The sequence below is a fragment of the Crotalus tigris genome, unplaced genomic scaffold (assembly GCF_016545835.1).
Source record: "Crotalus tigris isolate CLP2741 ecotype Arizona unplaced genomic scaffold, ASM1654583v1 scf7180000017685.4511686, whole genome shotgun sequence".
NCBI lineage: Eukaryota > Metazoa > Chordata > Lepidosauria > Squamata > Viperidae > Crotalus > Crotalus tigris.
The window spans coordinates 4,458,727-4,482,221 of record NW_024096565.1 but is presented as its reverse complement, the minus strand read 5'-3'; the positions used below and the strand labels follow the sequence as shown (position 1 = coordinate 4,482,221).

General features: G+C 33.2%; 1 protein-coding gene across 17 annotated transcripts in view; it reads right to left on the bottom strand.

Moving 5' to 3' along the window:
• Positions 1-2,389: 2,389 nt before the first annotated feature.
• The window catches only part of DOCK9 (dedicator of cytokinesis 9), a 118,876-nt gene continuing 97,770 nt past the window's right edge, over positions 2,390-23,495 (bottom strand). For 7 of the 17 annotated variants that reach the window (XM_039337773.1, XM_039337767.1, XM_039337768.1 and 4 more), the window contains exons 39-56: positions 22,489-22,604; positions 21,373-21,510; positions 20,729-20,911; positions 19,748-19,861; positions 18,615-18,830; positions 18,237-18,294; positions 16,168-16,274; positions 14,776-14,898; positions 12,873-12,986; positions 12,226-12,231; positions 11,866-11,901; positions 11,069-11,215; positions 10,548-10,758; positions 8,321-8,511; positions 7,720-7,820; positions 7,494-7,632; positions 5,813-5,820; positions 2,390-3,669 (exon numbers count right to left, since the gene is read on the bottom strand). In XM_039337773.1, the coding sequence (XP_039193707.1) occupies positions 3,504-3,669; positions 5,813-5,820; positions 7,494-7,632; positions 7,720-7,820; positions 8,321-8,511; positions 10,548-10,758; positions 11,069-11,215; positions 11,866-11,901; positions 12,226-12,231; positions 12,873-12,986; positions 14,776-14,898; positions 16,168-16,274; positions 18,237-18,294; positions 18,615-18,830; positions 19,748-19,861; positions 20,729-20,911; positions 21,373-21,510; positions 22,489-22,604 (2,174 nt within the window). In that variant the 3' untranslated portion in view covers positions 2,390-3,503. Of the gene's footprint in view, positions 3,670-5,812; positions 5,821-7,493; positions 7,633-7,719; positions 7,821-8,320; positions 8,512-10,547; positions 10,759-11,068; positions 11,216-11,865; positions 11,902-12,225; positions 12,232-12,872; positions 12,987-14,775; positions 14,899-16,167; positions 16,275-18,236; positions 18,295-18,614; positions 18,831-19,747; positions 19,862-20,728; positions 20,912-21,372; positions 21,511-22,488; positions 22,605-23,495 lie in introns of those variants that run through there. The other 10 variants (XM_039337777.1, XM_039337781.1, XM_039337774.1 and 7 more) reach the window with 6 other exon arrangements.

Here is a 23,495-nt window from a genome sequence, read left to right as displayed (position 1 = left end):
CAATGACCGTTTTTCACACTTACAACCATTGCATCATCCCCATGGTCATGTAATCAAAATTCAGACACTTTGCAACTGACTCATATTTATGACGGTTGCAGTATCCTGGGGTCGTCTCATCACCTTTTATAACTTTCTCACAAGCAAAGACAATAGGGAAGCCAGGTTCACTTAACTGTGTTACTAATTTAACACCTGCAGTGACTCACTTAACTATGACAAGAAAGATTTAAAATGGGGCAAAACTCACTTAACAAGTATCTCACTTAGCAACCGAAATTTTGGGCTCAATAAGTTGAGGACTACCTGTACCTTTATTGCTGGTAGTTTGAAATTACAAGCAAAAGCTGGAGCAGTAAGGAAAGGCTGGCAAATATATTGTCTTTGAAATGTTATAAACAAATTAACTATATTTTTTTCCTTTGAGATGTGCCTAGTATAATCAAACTCAATAAAATAGGCAATAACTCCCAATATTGTTAAATCATATGACTAATAATATTAAGTATTTTGTATTTTGTTCTCCTTAGGTTTCCATCATAGTCCATGTAAGATATCAATTCAACTGGATTAGTGTCAATTTAAAGCCCGCTTCCCTTTTTTCATTCAGCTGGTGGCCTTTGCATAATGAAGCAGAAAACAGACTCTAATGTGTAAAATCAACATCAGAGAAACTAAAATGTAGGACAGGCAATATCCAACAACCAGTTTTGCCTGTCTAGATGTGAAACACTTTGAAGGGTGTGCTCCGTCTTAAAATGTGTCAGTGAAACTGCAAATGTAAGACTACAGTAATGGATCAACAATAAAATAAGGACAGATTAAGCAGGCTGTGTATGTCACAACATATTTGGACATCCGCTGTTCTACACTATCAGGTAACCCAGTTAATTGAAATTCATCATGCATTTTGTTATTGCTTGTTGCAATTCAGAGTATTTATAACTGACAAAGCATTTTGTTATTTATATTCCTGTCCATATAATGATGATCATGTATGCGGGATCAGTAGGGCATCAGTAGGGCTTTTAATCTAATCGTGGCATGCAGCAGGAAGAACTGGGATTTTCACCTGGAAAAACTGGAATCAAACCCAAGCAAAACAAAAATTAAGTTCTCCTAAGGGGAGGGATTCCTCCTCCCAGTCCCCCCCCCCAAATTTCTCAGGCAATTATTGGAGGCAGGATTACTTGGATAAAAAAGCATAAGCATGCAGGAAAAGTCCCTTTACAAACCAGAGAGAATGCCGTTTTAACATTTCCACCTGCATGTATTTATATGATATAACATTCTATTTCAACCCCCTTGTGCTTATAGACATGTCCTCAGAAAGTGTTTGAAATGATCAGTCCTTCATCTATAGTAGAAATTATGTCCAATGCCCATTTTATTATTTACCTTGGAATTTAGCCATGTGAAACTGTGATATAAATTAGATTTTAGCCAGTCGTGGGATTCAAATATGTGAAGAACTGGTTGTCTGTGTGGATGCCCCTTCCAGAAATCCATTCTGGGCCTGGGCAACAAAAAATTAGCTACCGGTTCTGCTGAACTGGTGCAAACTGTCTGAATCCCACCACTGATTTTAGCCCATAAGACACAGGACTGCAAGGAGGTGAGAAGAAAAGGCAATTTCAGCATTTGGACTTTAATTGGCTGACGACTGTTAGGAAAAATATAGTAATCATTTCATTTATTCACATATTTAATTAATTATTTATATTCTGCCTTATCTTCTGACCTAGCTATTTCTGATGTAGCCCATGACATTTTCTGAGCTTTATTTTTTGAGTACATCTTAAAAAAGAAACTTAATTGTCTGCTCATGTTGTACATAAACAAAGTTCTGATGATTCCTAAAGGGATAATTAATTCTTACTTGTCATACCATCATTTAACTAGCTTGCTAGTCAAAACATTATAGGGTACTTTTTCAAATATTTTGCTGAAACAATCTGTTAAAAGTATTTCACAAAAATGAATTTAAGTAATCTGATGAGATTCCTTCTAGTATTTTCTGGCAATTATTATATTATTTTGAAAATATACGTTGGTCAATTATCTTATGATCTACTTTAGAAATTCTTAGGTCCATATCAGATTGAATGGTCTAGTTCGCTGGATCTTCCTTTGTCCCATTTTTGAAGATTTTGTTTGAATTTGGCATTTCATTCATTATGCAAGATCAAAATGTATAAAGTTCAATCAGATATTCAGCAAGTTCCTTCAGTACTCTAAGATGTAATTCAGCTGAAGGAAATCATTAAGTTTCTAACGCATACATCAAAGAATTTAACTAAACAAGTATCTAAAACATCAAGAAATCTAGCTATTGTACCAGTAATAATTTCTATAAATATCTCTATATAAAAAAACCAGAATTTCCAAGTTACACATATGAGTAATATCATTTATTGCAAATCTTAAGAACAGCACAAAACCTAAGCCAAATATGTCCAAAAAAAGAATATGAAAATATCATTTATTAAAATAATGTAATACTTGATTTTAGTGATACATTTTGCAAAATAAAAAGATCCAAATAAATTGCACATAAATTAACTTTTTTAAAAAATATAGATGTTATACATAATGTTTAATTACAGCAGAACAGTGATTCCAGTTAAATAAAATTAAAACCTTTATCTTTTCTCCAGTATAAAATTATTCATGTCTTCAAGCAATATAGCAAAAGCCTTAAATTACATCACCATTTCCACAGTAGTTATCACCATTTTTATATTCCATCACTTTGGCAAAATAAGGTTGTTTTTTTTTAAACAGTGCATAATGTTACAGAAAGTGTATACAACTTCATATTGCACTTTATATATATACAAATAAAATGTAAAAGAAAATAGAGCATTAACTTGGAATGAACATGAATCCATCACAATTGTAAAAGGGTGAAAGTGAGTATGAATATTAAAAATATTTAAAATGCAATACATTTATATAGACCTTATAAGCTGTATTAACAAACTTTTATATTTATTATTTAAGATAATATCATGTAATCACCTTTGATTGGAAGCAAATGCTTGATTCATGTTAAGCTTATAAGCTCTCCAAAATGCCAGTAAATTACAAAATAGAGCACAACTGTTAGTTAACATTATAAAAAGCTACTTCTACTTACATTTAATACCTCTGTTTAGTGCTTATTTAGTCCATAGTGGTTAATACTTTAATCATATGTGCATAACTTCAGCAACACTCTCATAAGTTTGTGTCTACACACATGTTCCAAATCTGCCTACATTGTGCCATTCACTTCATGAAATCCTTATATGATCAGTTTTCCTAAATACTTCTCAGAACATATAATATTGCAAGCATAGTATAAAATATGTGCACTTTTGATGTCTTATTTTCTTATACCTGACTGATATAATAGCTAGAATCTGCATAGTTCTTTCACAATTTTTGATTTTATCCTGAGTTAGCAAGCTATCCCCAAACCCTCTTTTTCCAAAGTTAAGGTACTTTCATGTATAAAACAGTTATGCAATTGAAGAAGAGCTGGGTATCCCATGAACTGTTGTGCTTGTTGCTGTCCCACTAATGGCATTGAAAATGTGTAGTGAGTTGGACATTGCATTGGCCTTTTCTTCCACAGCAGTAATCTTAAAAAGAAAAAAGGGTGTCTTAACACACAGGCTGAGAACACTGTAAAGAATAATAAAAGTTAGGGTATCAGCCAATTATGAATATCCCTTGCATAAATGTAATTTTTAAAATGAGAACAGCATATCATCTATCCCTCTATGAATTTTAGAAAAAGACAAAATAATTTACCTGATGACACCACCCCAATTATTTAAAGGGACTATACATCCCATATACATTATTGCAATGAGGGTTGGCTGACTTCTGTAGTGGCAAAATAGTTATGGATCAATATAAGTCTTTCATTGCCAGTCATAGAAATGAAAGACAATAATGAATTCTGTAGAATGAAGTACATTAAATAAAGCCCACTTCTGTATTGGGCATGTTTGCTATTCCCCCCCCCCCCAAGAAAATAACTTTTTTAAAAAAAAATAAAGCACATTAATCTTATCTGATTGATAATTTTTCAGTTACAAAATAACAAAACAAAACTGGATTTATTGGTTAAGGACAATTTGTAAAGACAGAAATTAGTCAAATAAGATCGAAGGTACTGTAGCTATTTTATTTCTGATATCAAAGCCAGCTCAATTTTTTTGAATAACTGAAAAATATGCTTATATCAATCACAGTTAATATTAACTATTCACATCTGCATAGTATGTCAAGGTATGATTAAACAAAAGTGAAAATAAAAATCAGTGGGGGGGGGAGGAGTCAGCACACAAAATGAACTTTTTCAGAACTTATTTTTGCTTTTGTTATCTAATCATGTACGTTGCAGTTAGCTCTGACTGCAATTCTTACCATTCCTAGTCACAATCACCAGTAATTATGCTGGCTACGGAAAGGGACAACTCAGCAAGAACAGCTCACTGCTGCCAGCTCGCCATTGCCAAGCTGCCTCCGCCAAAACACCACTGCCAAGTTCCACAGGAGAACTCCACATGCCAACTTGCTGCGGGGATAACTTGTTGCAGGCAACCGAAGGAAGAACTGGGTGAACGAGAGGGTGGGCAGAGTGCAGAGCGGCAACGGCTTCCTATTTTCACCTCCCTGGCCACCAGCGCCACTGTGGCCGAGCTTTGGGTCGAAGAGACTGGGGATGGCGGCAGGCAGGACGGGTGATCGGGAGGTGGTGGCAGCAGGGGTGTCTCATTTTCACACCACCTACCATCACCGTCCCTGATCTCTTCAGTCCTAAGTTGGGGTGGTGGCAGAAGAGATGTGAAAATGGGAAGCCTCGCCCACCTGTTTGTTTGCCCAGCTCTTCCTCTGGCCACCTATGATGAGTTGCCCCTCTGAGTTAGCCATGTGTTGTCCTGCAGCAACTTGGCGGTGTTGTGATTCCTCGTCAGCCAGTGAACCCGGCAGCTGAGTCTGGGGAATCAGAGGAGGAGGAGGAGGGGCCTAGAGGGACATCAGAGTCAGAGGAAGGCTCTGAGGAGCTCCAAGATTTACAGTCTGACAAGGAGCCTGGCCCCTCTACTTGTGCTCAGGCTGAGAAACAGCTGTGCTGGGAGGCTGAGTTGGACAGTGATGACTCACAGCTGGAAGATATCCAGAATGCATGTAAATGCCAGCAGGCAAAGAGAGTTGGAGAGAAGAATGCAATGGGGCAGCTCCAAAGGCAAAGGAGAAGGCATTAGGAAGCCATGCCTTGGCTGCATAATAAAAGGGAAGGTGTGGGAGGTGCTGGTTGCTGAAGGCAACCATTTGTGTTAAGGAATCAAGTTTCAGTGAACTGTGTTTTGGTTTGCCTTGGATATTTTACTCAGGTCTGTAAATAATAAAAGGGGATTGTTTTTTTCCTGTGGTTCCAGCCTGCTTGTTGGAAGAGGGGTTTCTCCTTGTGAGCTTAACAAGGACTCATGTAGGCTGGGACGGAAAAGGCGGCAGTGAATTGGCAGAGGCAACTTGGCGGTGGTGAGCTGGCTATGCTGAGCTGGCCATGCAGAGTTGTCCTATATCCTGTTGGCTAGGGATGTCAAGAGTTGCAGAGAACAGTATCTTGAAGTTATTTGCTTGGGGAAGACTGCCTACACTACCTGTACGGTAAACTAGGGCTAGAGAATGAATAATTACTACATTTATTAGAAACAAATTGAATATGTAATATAAACAAGGATAATTTGTCTTGTGTTAAATAAAATGTAACTAAAAGACAACAGAAAACTAGAAAGAAACTAAAAGACATTACCATCCCAGCTGATCACATTTTCAAAGCAGCACAGGGAAAAAGAAAAGGAAGAAAGAGAGATGCCCATTAAGGTTTCTACGGAATATGATAACACTTTTCTCAAAGAAAATTTGTTTAATTTCTTTAATATGTATTTAGGAAAGCAAAATAGATATTTAAACTTTGCAAAAAAGGAGTAAACCCATTAAAATAATAAGATAAAAATGTAAGATATTTCAATAAGAGATCAATAGATGTTGATTCTCAACTTTTTTAAAATACAAGATTATTATTTCATAATTGGAAGTCTCTAAGAGCACTACATAGAGACAATTGAATGGTTTAAATCTTCCATTTTGCAAATCTCATGAGAAATTGGTTGCTCTATTCCAGGGGTGTCAAACTGCCTGCCCGCGGGCTGGGTGCGTCATGCTGAAACCGCACGCATCCCATTGCCAGCAATGGAAAAAAGTTGCGATATGTCGCAACATGTCACATGACGTTGCGAGTTTGACACCTCTGCTCTATTCCCTCCTGAAAGCTTGAGAGATTTTCATAAACTATTGGCATTCAAGCCAGCCACCACCCACAGTGTCTGCATCATGCACTGGGGATCAGATATATTAAGAGTGGCTCCAATTATAGCAGGATTTAAATTGCTTTTAGAAAAGCACACAGGGGTTGCATAGCAGTAATGGCAGGTCCACCCTCCTTGTAGCAGGTCCAACCTCCAATGTGATTGTCTGAATCCCATTCACACATTCATGAACAAATATATGCAGATTTTTCAGACATAAAACACTCCCTTCTTTTAATGCTTCCCCACATAATAATTAGACTTACAATTAACTATTGCTTTACAGTACAAGACAAATACTTAAAATTTGTTAATATAGTACAGTTCCAGTGCAGGAGTGATTAATATGGAGAAGTCTGCAGGCATTTAGAAGAATAACACATTTTCACCAACTCTCTTTGAAAATGGTCCTCCACGATACAAAGTAGAGAGATTTTTTAAAGTGGTATCATCAGATTGCAAAGTAATAAAAAGTTGTTCTCATATCTAAATATCTCCTAATCATAAAAAAAATTAATTCTCTGCCTTGACTTGGGGAAGAAAGTGGTGGGCTGAACATGACTGTTGGCAATTTGATCCATGCTACAAAGATACTCTGTGCCTATTGTAGGAACGTGATGTTTTTTTAAATTACCTTGTATGTTTAATTTAAACATGTCAAGAAATAGCAAACATATACAGTGTGCTATTGCTGAACACGTGCTTATATGTTGTACAAACATAGTATTGGCAGAAAAGATTAATTTTATTAAGAAGCTGATAACAGAAATGTGACTAATGGCAATCTACTGTTACTGAGTATTTATGCTGCAAATGTTACTATAGTTCATCCTAGTGTCTATTGTTTATTTCCTAGCAGGACAGTATTGAGAAAAGTGAAAGAAAAAGAAAGTTACCAAACTTATTTTTATGTCAGCTTTAAGGGAAAAACTAAAATAAGGCACAACCTCTCTTGTTCAAGTGTCTTTTTTAAACTATATAATTTATGTTTTTATCTGCACTAGATAAACACATACAATCAAGCAAACAAAAATTAAGATTAGGCAAACTTTGACAACTGGCATGGAGATATGCTTCTTAACCATAGGATAATCTAGAATATCTTGAATGAGGTTCAGTACATACTTGCTCATGCATAATTTCAGAGAGTTCTTTTGCCATCTCTCTATAGTTAGCTTTCATTTCTTCTTGATATTCTATCTGATCTTCTTTTATAAGTCGTTCATTTACTTCTAGAGCCTGCCCACAAGTTTCAATAAATTGTCTGAAATGAAAATGAAGTAAAACAAAATGAAGTTAAAAGCATTCAAGTATCTTATTTCCAAGAAAAATATATTTTCAGAGTGTTTACCTGAAAATTTCCTTCAATGATTTGACTTTATTGTCTGGATATCTTTTGGTGCTTGTATCATCCAAGAAAGCTCTTGCATATGCTAATGGACCAGCATTAACCTAAAACAAAAATTGCTGTTCATTAAATTAAGTTTTTTTTCCCTCTTGTAATAATATTAGATGAATGTCCTGAATCTCCTACGATATATATTATACTCTATGGAAAAATAAATAATGTCACTGACAATTGGAAGCATTTTTCTAACTAGACAGAAATTCTGTTTACCCATTACCAATCACACAGACACAAGTAGTAGAAGGGGAAAATCCATAGCTGGGAATCTGTTCAATGCCTCATACAACTCTTGTGTGATTTAGAATAGGATGAAGTGTTCCATCTGAATAAGGCTACTTACAAAAAGGATGTCTCATTGTAAGACACAGTGTAACTCAATGTAGACCAGGTCAAATCCATTCCTCTTTTTTTAGATTAGATTTAGATTATTTAGGTTATTATTTTAATATAATAGATAGTAGATGTTGAATAATAAAGGAAGGAAAATGGTTTAGTGGTTAAAAAATAAAGGAAATATACCGAATGAAAAATGTATGGCACTTACCTGGACACTAACACTACCCTGCAGCTTTAATTGAAGTTTAATCATATCAACTTCAGTTGATGAACAAAGTTGCCGGAGTTCTGCATTTTTTTTATTCATTTCATCAATGGCTACTTCAATTGGATTTAAATCTTTGTATTGTTGATACATTATGGGAATCCGCTTTTTTACATATGGAAAACAATTTATAACTAGAGACAAAAAATAATTAATATGATTAAGTATGTGGTTAATTTCAGTCACAAAGTTTTGAAAACAAAACACTATTTTTAACTGTTAATGTAATTCTTTTTATATTTAGATTTTGCCTAAAATGCACATTCTAAAAAAATCACATTGGAAATTAGTGCTTCTTTTTGTGTCACCTCTGCAGAAAATCCTTGAAGAGCAATTAAGTATCAAGAAATGATGTAATGCTTTTTTAAAAAAATCCACTCCTTATTTAGCTTTTTTCCCATGAAAAGTGCTGCTGCTAGATTTCAGATCCCAGTTGCAAAATGATGAAACTCCAGGTAAAAGCATTTAAAAAGCTATGGTGATGTCAAAATGATCTTATAAAAACATCATGATACTATCACACAGATGCCCATATAAATGCCCTTGATCATGTAATCCCCTATAATATTTCAGCTATATACTGGATACCAGATTATTTCTTGGTGTAATTATATCCTTTAAGGTCATAATAGCTGTGACTAAAGTAATAAAAAAGTCTCCTTCCATGTTAGTCTGCATATTGTAAGATGAACCTATTGTACAGCACTCTGAGTCAAAAGGACTAGCATGAGAAGATTATAATCCTACTTTTCCTAAAAGGTTAGATTGCTTTATTTTTTTCTTTCTTCTATCAATGCTATGCATTTCTTTTTTAAAACAAAATGATTCTACTGCTGCTAACGTGTATTTTTTTCCTGTATGCTTTATCCTTTGTACTTCATGATACTTTTTCTTGATCAATTATTTTTTCTTGATTTTACTGTTGTTCATTTCACTAATTTTTCATTTTTATTTCTTGAATTGTGTTTTTTACATTAATTGATTTATATTAATCAGCTAGTTCAAGTATAGTAAAAATTGAGAGCAATTTACAGATTGTCATCTAAGAAACCAGGATGTTTTGGTTTCTTGCTGTGAAAGAAACATCTCTAAAGTTATCCAATCTTACTTGAGCAATCAATAATCATGGTGCAAGAATAGTCATGAGTCAGCATATAAGCTGGCCTTGACATATTAATAACTGAACTTATGGCAATTGAGAGGCAATAAAAACCAAGTTCTGTAGCAAAATCAGCTCTTTGTAGGGTTACATTTGTTTAAAAGGACAGGACATGAATAAAAGATGAGACTCGAGCATGCTTATAATGTGAATGTCTGACATATTACCATAAATCAAAAGGAATTTAAAAATGTGAAAACACACAAAATAATCTTTTCCACTAGAATTGTTGCAAATGATGCTTTAATGCCTGATTTAAAGGATCAGACTTTAAGAAACCTAGGTAGCCTCTTCCAGAGAGAGAAAATATGAACTATAAAATTCAAAATAACACTGTCTTGGCTTAGAACATTATAGAAGTAATCTGTATTTATCACAGAATGCTCTCACTACAGAGCTATCATCAATCCCAGCATAACTTTTAGTGAATGTATTGGGATGATAAAATACTATTTTCATAAAATGATACCTACTTTTGCAATTGTAAAGTGGTATCTTAAAGCATATATAAAATCTAACATTGTCTGGTGATTTTTGACTTGGGGGATTGGTACTAATTGTAGTTGCTATTAAATAACACATCATATTAGCTCAATCCTTACACCCTGTTTGCACTGCCTCTCTAAGATCCTAATAAAACATGAACTACATTCATATTTATAAGAATGTGACTCTAATTTCCTTCAGGATTCCCAGTTAAACAGTTCAAAGTCAGCATAAAAGTAGAATAATGTTTACAGCATCTCATGTATTGTATTAGTTTCCAACACTCATAAGTTCATAAAAGTGCCTGAATAGTTAATATGATTGTTTCAATCTTACATATCCTTGGTAGAAAAAAAAAACCTATACCAATTTCCTGCAAAACAGAATTGAGAGTTGGTAAGACATAATCACATCAAACCTTTAATAAGACAGAGATTGCTGTAAAATTTGAGGGGAAGAAAATAAGTTCAGTTTGGGGGCGGATGGGTGACAGGAGAAACAAGTGCTGCATTTTCTCTGCACTACCTGTAAGAATGATGCGTCGTTTACATTGCTCTTCCACTCCACCTCGTCTTTTACCCAGCTGAGTAAAAGGCATCTCAAACATAAATCGGCGGATATTGTGATTTCTTTCAAACTCCGTTTTTCTCTCCTGCAATTCCTTTTCTTCAAAGTATGGAACTACATGTGTAACTTGAATATAAGCATATTTTGAGTCCAAATCCTTAGGATTTACCTTCAAAAATTGTAGATAATACAATGGTGTTATGAATATATAATTGGTTATTATTTTAAGGCTTGATGTAATACTTTCATGACAATTAAAAACATACTATTTTGTGGGAAGATTGACATAAAAACTTTGACGTATTCAGTAGTACTACTAAGCTCAGCCTAGCTTTATTACAATTATTGAACCAAAGTCTTATTTTATTTTATTTAAGCAATAGCAACAGAAGATATGGTTCAATTTATTTATTAGGTTTACTATATTTAGATTTTGTTACAGCTTCTTCAGTTCTTAATAAAATAATATGTAGTCCTACTTTGTCAGAATCCTGGATCATCCTGACATTTTCAGATCCAAATTTATCTGAGTAGAGCTTTTGTAGCCTCTGGGAAATTTCTGAAAGAGATGTGAGCTTAGGTTCTTTGTAAATATATTCTTTTCCATCCTCATCTTCAAAGAATCCCTTTAGAAAAAAATTACACAGAATAGTTAAATTCTGATCATATAAATATTCAATATTTAATGCAAAGTCAGTCTTTAATGTCAAGGATGAAGGAGAAAAAATATTGAAGAATATAAAGCAGTGAGAATGCATTAATGAATATACACCGCTATGTAGTGAATGTTGTAATTATATGTGATGTTAAGGTTAATGTTTTCAGGAACATACATTTTTTCCAAAACATTGTTCGTATGCCTGTTTCACATACCAAAGCATTAGCCCATGCTTAAAATGTTTGCGTTATTTTGAAGTTTCATCACGTCATGCAGTACAACCCAAGTTAATTTTAAATCAAGGGTTAATTTAACTGAATTCTGTCTTATTTTTTGGAAATGCTATAGATCATCATTGTTCACATACATGTGATTTATTTATTTATTTTGAATAGGTTCCATGGAAGGTGAAACAGGTGTTTTCATCTAGAAAGCCGATCTTTTGTTTTATAAATTACAGAAATAAATATCTGTATTTGAAAATGAAATGGTGCAGGGAATACAACATAGAATGTTTAAAATGCAGACTAAATTGACAACAATATCCACACCAGATTAAGCTTGTATGCAGTAATTTTTACTGCACTGCTCATTTTAAAAACCAATATTTGTAATTACCTCCACATCTGTTTCACTGTCTGTAAACTGGTATTGCTATAGTCATAAGAGACAATAGAATAAATGGAGCGTTATATGTTTCAGTCCTGTCGTAATTTAATTTCTATCACCAACACACATTTTTCTCCAATGTGCACATATATTTATATACACAATTTACTTTATTTGGTTGCAAAGGAAAAATATATATATCACGCTAAATTTGTGAGTATGCCTAAGTACAGAGACATGTTTTCCAAGTGAAATTATATATTTTCATAAAAACAGAGAAAAAAAACTTATCCAGATCAGAACACCAAGTAATATGAACACCAAGTAATATGTTTAATAATTTTATATTGATATTATTAGAAAACTTACCGCTGCCTTAAGAAAGTAATCATAAAGAAAAAAGAAAAAAGCATAAAGTTTACTGATGAAAAGATTATCCTTTCCAGAATATAATTGTTAGTTCTATACACATTAATTGAAAGTACATGCACATAGAAAGAGACACAACAGATTTTAAAAGCATGCTATTAGGATACAGGTAGACTTTGCTTAACAACTGCCCTGCTGTTTAGTGACCGTTCAAAGTTACAATGGTGCTGAAAAAGTAACTTTACAACCAGTCCTTTACAACTTTACAACCATGTTCATGATCATTGCAGCAGCCCTGCAGTGACATAGTGAACATTTGGGCACTTTACAATCAGCAGGAATTTACAACCGTCGCAGAATATCGGCAGATATTCACAAGCAGCTTCCAACAAGCAGACTCTCTGGTGAAGGTGGCAGTAAAATTGCAAGTCACTCTCATGTGTTGTCTCACTTAACAATTGGGGTGAGTTGTTTAACGACTGAATGAGAAGTGACGGATGTCCATCACAATCATATCATGTTTCATTTAGCGACTGCTTAGTGATATAGTTGCCAGTCTCAATTGTGGTTGCTAAGTGAGAGCTACCTGTATATTGCATTCTTTCAGATGTTTAGTTGGTACTGTGGCAAAGGCAGAGAGTGCTCACCTGTCCGAAAAAGGCAACTCTGAAATACGTTCCCAACAATCTCTTTCCTGTGTGCATAACTTCGGTAACTTTGCTATATGCCCGGTGCAATGTGTCATAGAGATGAGCTAACTTCTAAAAATAGATGGGAAACATTTTTGTAAATAAAGACATGAATATATTTGGGTTATGAGAAATAGAATAAAATGTATTATCTACTCAAGTTTTAAAAATTCAAAACCAGGTTTTCTTAAAATAGAACAAAAAAGGGTTTCATGTTAAATTAACTTTTTAAATTACTAGCAGTGATGTCTGTTGAAAAATCCAATGTTCCCAGTTTCATTAAATTAGGCAGGACTATATAGCAACTGAATAAATTAACTGTAATCACCTCAAGTCTATAAAGATGTATAGAAAAAAATAGTCCTCTTAATATGAGTTTGATAGTTGAGGTAGTCCTCAACTTAACAACCATTTGTTTAATGACCATCTGAAGTTACAACGGCACTGAAAAAGTGACTTATGACTATTTTTCACACTTATCACCATTAAGGCATCCCCACAGGCACACAACCAAAATTTGGATACTTGGCAACTAACATGCATTTATGACAACTGCAGTCTCCTGGGGTCATGTGATCACCTTCTAACAAGCAGAGAAGCCAGATTCACTTAACAACTGTATTACTAACTTAACAACTGCAGTGATTCATTTAACAATTGTGGCAAGAAAGGTCATAAAATGGGGCAAAACTCACGTAACAATTGTCTTGCTTAGCAATGGAAATTTTGGGCTCAACTGTGGTCATCAGTTAAGGATTACCTATGCACATATTTGGAGGGTGGGGAGATTGGTAGCAATATGTAAGTGCCATTGTTATTGTCTTTTTTCAGGATTTTTTTTTCTCTTTCCAGTCTAATGTACAGCCCTGGTGTTTCTCTTCAAGTACAAGTAGTCCCCAAGTTACAACCCTAATGGAGTTCTGCTCATTAGAGTCTGAGGACAAAACAATGTTTAAATGAACTGCCTCAAGGAACAACCAGAGGACAAGTAGAGTGCAGCTAGGACTTAAAAGTCTAGTCCATTGTTTCTCAATCTTGGGCATTTTAAGATGTGTGGTCTTCAACTCCCAGAGTTAGCAAAGGGTCACCACCTCCAATATGCACTATATAAATATGACCAAAAAAATGGCATATACCCACATATATTTTATGACACAGAGAAGCTTTGCTTTGCAAGGTCCCCATGGACAGCTAATGGGCGGACAGCTGAACAGCAGAGAAAGTTCTGCAAGCAGCTGCCATTTCGGTAAGAATTGTGGGGGTGCTGCAAAGGATGACGGCTTCTAGGAGGCATGGGAAGCAGGGCTAAGCACTGCAGGGGATGATCCCAATCCTCAGTAGATTTTTTTAGGGTGTTGTATAGCATGATTTAGCTACTGTGTGTGATAACTTGCAGTACATGTTTTCTATCCTCATTCTAAATAGAAAAATAATATTGGCCTATTTTAGAGGGCATCGGAGATAACTTCTGAAATAGAAAAGTGTATTTTAAGAAAGTAAAGAACTGTTTTTTGTTTTGTTTTTTCTTCGTTGACATAAGTATTTCAGATTTATTTACTAAACTATGTGCTCAACTATGAAGCCAACCTGTTGCCTAAGCAATGCAGGTGATGGCACTGCAGCATCCCCACATTCTTTCAAAGTCTGGCATAACCTTGAAACAGGTTGGTGTGTAGTTCATTGTTTTGAACAGTTGTTTAATGGCCTGTCATTTCTCGAGGATTACCTGTATAACCAAATCTGATCCCATGGTCAGCTAGTTCTCAGAACTAGGCATTGTTTTTTTACATAGTTGAATATACTACATCATTAAATAGTATCAAAACAAGTCTTTGAAGTATTTATAGATTTAAATTAATACCTCAAAATCTCTTCGTTTTTCATAAACAGGAATTATAAGTTTAAATATATCAGCAATCAGTTCATAACGTTCAGCCTTCCAAAGACCATCTGCACATTGTTCTAATAATTCCATCAATATTTCCTAGTTACAGAAAGGATGACAAGCAAATTGTCATTAATAGAAATTAAGATTTAGCAGTCTTTATGAAGGAAAAATAAAATTATAGATGCAATTTTTACATTATTAATGAATTTATCTATCTCATATTTAAGCAATACCAATATACAGCAAATATTCTAATAAAATTTTGTTCCGATATTCAAGAAACAAACAGGAATGACAATTAACATTCAAAATGTATTTGATTTATATTTTTAACTCAGTTTGATCTTTGTTTGATCAATATAATGCAGAACATAACATTCAATGCTATAATTTTAATGTAAATTAAAAGAATTTTCCATTTACCTCCATTCCCTTAGAAACAGAATAGCAGAATCACAATTATTACCTATTAAATTAACTGATAACATTCCTAATAGTGAGCTTTCGTGTTGATTTATCATCAACTTGATATCAGTATTCCTAGAACACATACATATCTTTAATAGGGTCTAGAGTTCATGCGATTATCATAAGATAAAGTTCATGAGTTAAAAATGGGCTCAGCAGAGTATGTGCAATAATTATCAGTTAAGCAAAGCAATTATTCCCTATGCTGCAAAATGTTATAATCTGAAAATAATAAGGAGAAAGATCAAATCTTTTTACAAAAAGATCAAATCCAGATATTTTTCTAGAATAATTGATGGCAATCAATGTTGTTGTTATTTTCATGTAGGTAGCATGTTTACTTATTCATACAAACTATTACTAGATCATATAACAGAAGCTGCTTTAAGTTAAAACATTTTTAAATACAATATAGCAAATTATGTTTGAAACTATATGCAGTTTTAAAAATATGGAAATGTGAAATTTTCATATTTCTTACAGGTTGCATTAGCCTTGTCAAATCAGCTAGGTAAATTAACATGATAGAAAACCATCAAATCTGAGCTTGGTTCCTTTGTGGTTTCATTCTCTCAACTGTGAAATATGATACATTATTTCTTATATTTGGTAGTGAAGGATTTTAAGCTTGTTTTATAGTTTGTAAAAAGGTGAGTTTTAAAGGATTTCACTGACTTTTCCAGAGTCTCTTTTTAATTTTCAAAGCATTTTTCTAAAAAAAAGTTCCCTGATTTATGATTGTTTTTAGCAATAAATGTACAGCTTAGGAACTGTAATAAATAAATGAATTAAAAATGTAATGTTATTTGACAACTCTATTTGAACTAGTCAATAAAACAGATATTTCAGATGTAGAAAACCAAAACTTGTAAGTATCTATAAACTAAGTTTGCATACTTCATTAAAGTGAACCCCTTGCATTCCCACATCTTCCATCATTGAGGCCTCTTCATCTATATTTGGAGTGATTACTCTGAAGCTGCTACAACCTTGTCTAAACATTCCTAAATGTATAGGAAAAACATGAAGAAAAATGCATAAATTAATCTTAAACAATTAGAGAGAGAAAATCTAAATCCCACAGATGAATAAAAATCGTCTGATAGCTATTGGTAAATAGTTCAGTTGTGAGTTTTGTATAATTGTGTCATGATATATTGAGAAAGCAGTATTATCAGATATTGGGAATATTAAAACTATTTGTAATATTTTCTTCCAAAAAACGAGCAGTTCAGCTGACTGCTATTCTTGAAGACTACAAAACAGAAACATGGAATTAATTCATGGTAACCAAAACAGCAACAAGGAAATTTGGGCAAAGGACCGACCTATCAGAAAGGTGTCTGAGTCTCAAGCTGATTCTACAAGGATACTTACTAGCTAAGTAGCAGTCCATGATCTTTCAAGACTGACTGAACAATGGAAAGTCCTTTTATATGATAGGCAATTTGGGAGGTGGGTGGCAGGTGGGCAGTATTAAGGTTCACTCTCACCCAGAAATACAGGTATTATAATCTTACTGTCATAGCCAGAACTGTGTGAATTGTCTCTGACATATCATGGAGTGGCTTTAAGCATTATGGCTGCATCAAGTGGAAAATAGTTGTGAAAATAATGCCTCAGTTTCAGTTATTTTCCTGCAAATTTTATAGTTAAGTAAAGAGAAGCATCAAATTTTGGAGAATAAAAAAAAAACAGTCTTCTCCTCTCTTGCTTTTATGATCTACACCTCTCCATTATCTTTGCCACAACTGCCGTCTAATCTGCTTTGACCTATATTTTCTTATTTTAATATTTTAATATACAGGTAGTCCTCAACTTACAACAGTCATTTAGTGACCGTTCAAAGTTACAATGGCATTGAAAATAGTGACTTATGACCATTTTTTACACTTATGACTGTTGCAGCATCCCATGGTCACTTGATTTACATTCGGATGCTTGACAACATATTTATGACGGTTGCAATGTTCAGGAGTCATGTGATCCCCATTTGCAACTTTCTGACAAGCAAAGTCAGTGGAGAAACCAGATTCTGTTGGAATATTCATGAGCAGGAAGAGTCATGTGGTAACTCAGTCAGCCAATATGAAGAAAGTGCTACTGAGTCTGTGCAAAAGGGTATTGAGTTAGGAGCTGAATTTTCAGTCTCAGGTTTGTCTCTGTATCTCTCTGTAAGAAGTCTTCATTAAGCTATGTTGCTGTAAAGAAGAATGTATGGTATTGCAAATATTTTGATATGAATATAAAAAAGGTTATTTGAATCAGCTAAATGCAGTCAACTGTGAGAGCTTCTGATTTATTTTTTCACCAACAGAGAAATTAAAATTCTCTAACAGATTCACTTAACAACCATGTTATTAATTTAACCACTGCAGTGATTCACTTAACAAATGTAGCAAAAAAAAGTTCTAAAATGAAGCAAAACTCACTTAACAAATTTCTCACTTAGCAACATAAATGTTGGGCTCAATTGAGGACTATCTGTATAGGCTTCTCAGGGAATACACAGCCTAGGTTTTTACATATGGAAATGTGGCAATGTCTCAAAAACTACTAATCCTCACTAGATTCTTTAGGATGCTGTGTAGAGTGATTTAGCTATGTGATGACTTGCAGTCAATATTTTCTACCATCATTCTAAATAGGAAAATAATATTGCCACATTTCAAAGGGCATCTTATATAACTCCTGAAATAGAAAAGTGTGTTTTACAGGAAGAACTGATTTTTATTTTGTTTTTTTCTATGTAGCCTTAAGTGTTTCAGATTTATTTATTAGACTACATGATAACCTGGGTGCTGAACTATGAAGTCAACTCATTGCCTATGGATACTATGAATTTTAAAAATAACATTTCCTAGGTTTTTTGAAAAGGCTGCCATGAATATAATAAACTAACATTCTGTATTATTTTTAATATATTTTAAAATATTTTACTGCCCAAAAATAACAATGATGCATACCTTTCCGTAGAAGGTATTCAGCCACCAAAGCTGCTACATGAACATAGCACATTGCTGCCTAGATTATGAAAAGAAAGGACAATAATGATAAATTCGGGATTGTAAAGTTCAAGTAACGGAAGAGGCAAATGATGTTTAGCACTAAGCTATTTATTTGTTCAGGAAGGTATTTCAGAAAAAAACACTATTTCCGTAGATAAAAGTTTCTTTTATGTTCTTCAAAGGCAAGTATATAGATAATGCAACTTTCTTCTTAAACTGAAATGAAGCTTCCCACATTTTAACAATCTTATTTAAAAAAGATTTAATTACTTCAACTTTTAAAAAATTATGAAACCAAACTATGAGATCACTTTAAGATACTTTTTTTTGGCTTACCTCTGAAAAATCTCCATTTTTAACATGAATTTTTGCCATGCTATCCAACCAGGTTTTCCTGAGCTCAGGCGTACTAGCGTAAGACTTGGCCAGACTATACTGAAGATCCACTAGCATTTCTGGATCATTTTCATGTTCTTTCATTTGTGCAGTAGCCATTAGGACTGTACGGATGCGTTTGGTCAAATCTTTTACATCAGAAGGAAAGGTAGTGTGCTATAATTGAAATAATATGATAAATAATATGAGCACAAACAAGGGCCACAAAAGATGAGTAAACTGCAATGTACACATCCAATATAGATAGAAGTCATCTTTAGGCATTTGCCTGAATGCAAATAGATGAAAAGCAGAGGGAAGCTGGGTGAAAATGCTGGTTCCACTCCATACTCTATTCAACTTGCATATGTTAAGTTGTACTCTGAAGAACACAACTCTTTGCATGATTCAGAACCCTGCAGTATTAGAAATTCAACATGCAGATATTCTAAATACATTTAAGGGATTTCACGTAAAACCTCTCTTTGACTTCTTAGCTAACATTGTGGATTTCACAGTCAATAGAGACTCCTGCAGTAAATAATCAGAGTTGTAAGTTCATTTACTATTATGCTGGGTTGTAAAGTTATAAACTGGTTCACAAATCTTTATCAGAGTTACAGCACTGAAATTTCAGCCAACAGTCCATATTCAGCATCAGACTTCAAGGGATGAGACTGTGAAATATAAAGAATGATGAAACGGAACCTTGACAAGAACAAATTTATTTTTGAATTTTCTCACTGTTTGGAGATATTTAAGGCTCCAAATGTCAAAGATTAACTTTGTCAATATGGTAAATTTCTCTCAGTAAGACTGAATTTCCATATGCAAAGTAGTTTTGGAGTCCACAGGATGTAGTAAAACTGACTGTACTGCTGTTGTTCAAACCAATATATAGTACTTGATATAAACAAATTTCTAGAAGTCTTAGTGTGTTGCTTCCCCTCAAATACAAGAAGCTTAGATTAAAGCAAGCCAGTAAGAAGTGTAACCATCTGGATAAAGGGGAATAAACTTCCAAAAGTAGTTTGCAAGTTCCAAGTACCTGAGTAATGTCAATTGACAAATTCTACACTCCACATTTTACAAACCTTAATATATTTGTCACTGTTTGCACAGTTATTAATAATGGAAAGGGACTGCTGAAATCTGGTTCCTCCAATTCCAGCAACATCTGCAATCAGCTGACTCACAGAAATGATAACCTATTAAGATGCAAAAGCACAATTTTGGTTACTCATCAATATCCAAAATTCAAGAATTTGTAATTCATCTTATAACTTCAGCATGAAAGCATATAGTAAAATTTAAATTAGCAACCATAATTTTCCATACAAATATTGCTTTTAAAACAATTTCAGCCAACAGCAATTGCTTTCAAAGAAATATTCATACCAGAAAGTAGGGTATTTATTTTTTCCTGCTATTTAACATTTATTTCTGCAAATATCATTGTCACATTATCAAGTTATATCAAATCTTACTGAAATTACAATTTAAAGACAGAATTTTAAAATGGATGAAATAAATTGATTTTCCAAATGATTTTCAAGAAATTAAAAATATACATGAAGTAAAGCTAAGTAAAATCCTGCCCTGAATATATCTGACCATAAACGGTGTGTGCCAAATATCAAAGTTGGGTTTCCTGCAATGAAATATCAAAATGCAAAGCTTCCCTTCCATTCTCCCAAAAATCTTTGCATTCTTGAAAAGGGAATTGCGTGATCACTAAAGCATCAAGTAAGGTAGCCTATGCTATACCACATAAAATCTATTCTGCAAACTGAATGTCAGTTAGCAAACTAAGTATCAAAATTACCCCAAATTTTTACAAAGAATGATGTAAATATAAAACATAGTGCTTGATTAAGGATTATTCTTCAATATTTGCTGTATATGATAACAGAGTAACACGTGATAGAAAGTATGTCTGTTTTCATGTATAGATTTTTGCATTATCTCCATGTATTTTAGTAAAGATAAACTCAGTTTAAAATCTTCAGAAATTTAAAGATAAAGGTTTATTACTTTTTCTTTATGAAACAAGTGAAACAACACAGTATACTAACCTGTAAATGTGTCCTTACAAATGATCTCTTTTTAGTATAATCAAAATTATTCTTCATTAAGAAATAAAGGAGCTGTGATGCTTCAGTTCGAATTGAACTTAGTTTGGAATTGCAGCACTTTAAAATTTCACAGCATAGTGAAGAACACATATCAGCTCGCCCTTCATAAAATGTAGAAGGGAACTGTAGAGCAGAAAAAAACATTTATTCTGTTAAGACCAATTTAATAAAACTAGAATGAAATCAAATCTTAATCAAAATAACATGTTTTATATTTCTAAATGGACTTCCACATTTACTAAAGTTGAGAAAATAAAAATAATGTGGAACATTAGACAGAAGAGAAATTAATTAGCATTTAGGCTTATATATCATCCCATAGAACTTTGCAGCAGTCTCTGGGCGGCTCAAAAGGTAGAAACATTATTTGCATACTTCCCCCAACAATCTGGGTCTGGTTATTCTGCCATCTAAAAGACAGACCTTGACATCTGGAACAGAAGTATCTTTTGATTTAACGTGTAGATCTATGATATGAGGAAAAACATTTAACTGATTCCTAACATTTAGAGAAATAAATAAAAGGTGAAATCATACAGCAATATAATATACATTATCAAGGAAATAAAATTCAAATTACTTACCTTAAAAATTAATGTCCTCAAAGCATTGAAAACATTTTTTAAAGCTGTTTCTGACTGATTCTTTTGTAGAAAGCAAATGTATACATCAAATACTTTTTTCATCAGAGGATTATGACCATCATCCTTCAGCAACTGATTCTTAAAATTAAGAATATGTGTATTTTTAAAAAATTGGAATTATTTACATTAAAGCATCTATATAGAGATCTGCTAATCAATTATCTTCACAAAGAGCTGCATACAAAACTATTTCATAAATTCTTAATTACCACCATAAGCCAAATTTGCAATATCCTGATTAACAAAATACTGATATATTATCAAGTAATATTTTCAAAAACTTTATTTTTGACTAGAGCCAGAGGAGTGTACAGACTGTCCTTGACTTACAACCAAAATTTGGAGCAGAACTTGTGTTGCTAAACAATGCAGTTGTTAAATGAGTCATGCCCAATTTTGCAACCTTTTTGCTGAAGTTGTTAGGTGAATTTGTCTTCTATCATTGACTTTGTTTGTGAGAAGCCCCCTGGTTTCCAATGGCAATCACATGATTTTAAGATATTGAGAACATTGTAAAGCACCCAAATTATGATCACAGGACCACAGGAATACTGCAACGGTTATAATTGCAAGGATTGCGGGGTGTAAATATTGCGGGTTGTAAATAACTTTTTTCATCGCTATCATTACTTCAAATGGTTGTCAAATTGTTGTAATTCAAGGACTACCTGTATATCAGCTTTTGTGTACCCAGTATTAGTTTTGATTTGTCTGTCTGAATAGCAATTTGACTTACTATGTGCCACTGCACGTAGCCAACATTTTTCAAAGCAGTTAGTAGTAGTAATTATATTAATAAATAGAAGCGTTGATTAATACATTAATTGCTAAAATTTCAGTGTGATTTTTATCAGATCTTCGAGAGAAGGGATAGAACAGGTTTTAAAATATTACATGATATAATACAGAAACAGAACTTTTAGGAATACCAGCAAAGAAACCTAAACACAATTGTAAAAGAAAGTTCTGGAGCAGAAATATTTCTATCTATAAAATACTGTTTTTAATTTTTGTAGGGAAAAAATTAGTACACAATTGTACATATCTAAAACATACCTTAAATGCCACTGTGAACAAAGATAAAGTATTCAGAATCGTAAGACCCACTTCAGTGGCAATATTGGCTTCAAGTAAGGACTGGTGAAGAACATCTGCTTCTGAATGGCCATAACCTGCATAAATTTGAAGTAGCTTTTATTTGGAACAATTTTATTTCAATTAAGTGGTATTTATGTTACAGAATAATAGAGCTGGAAGTATAGATAGTAAAATTAACAAGATAATGCATGTAATATAATCCATTTACCATTATTTCCATATTTTCCAGAGAAATTTAATACTAAAGGGAACAATGTATTTATAGTTCCCTAAACAGTAATATATCTATTAATAATTCTAGATTACTTTGAGTTTTATATCTTTCAGAAAATGTTCTCAAAAATTATGACCAACACTCAAATAGACCCATAGGGATATTTCTAAATCTGTGACTTGTCTTTTCTTTTTTATTTAACTAGAAAATGAAGAGTAGATAAGAGTTGAAGATTCAATATTTATTTGTTTATATACAAAAATCTTTTTGCTGCTCACAGCATAATTTTTAGACAACAAGAGACAGTCGCCTTTAGAAGAAAGTTTTTAAATTTTATTAAATTAAATTTATTAGTGTTATTAAGAAGCCTCTGAAGATAAATAATTTTACTTCAAATATTTAAATATATTTAATTATATTAAAGATAAAATGAAAGAAGAGTTGTTTTATTGTCTTGGGAAATATTAGCAATTGAGCTGCAACAGAGTTTGAGCAATTCTGGCCTGAGGGAGATACTGGTTTCGTGCCTAAACATCTAATGATCAAGAATTACCTTGGTTTTTTTTTTTTTTTACATAGTTAAAGTTATTGCCTTATATATAATCAAAGCAATTTATGAAATGAGTTCCTATATTATAAATTCAATAGACCAAATCAATTCATTCATAGATTTATTTACTCATTACTGCACTTGAACTTAATGGCCACAGAATACTAATACTTTATTAAGATACTGAAATAAACAAGTAAA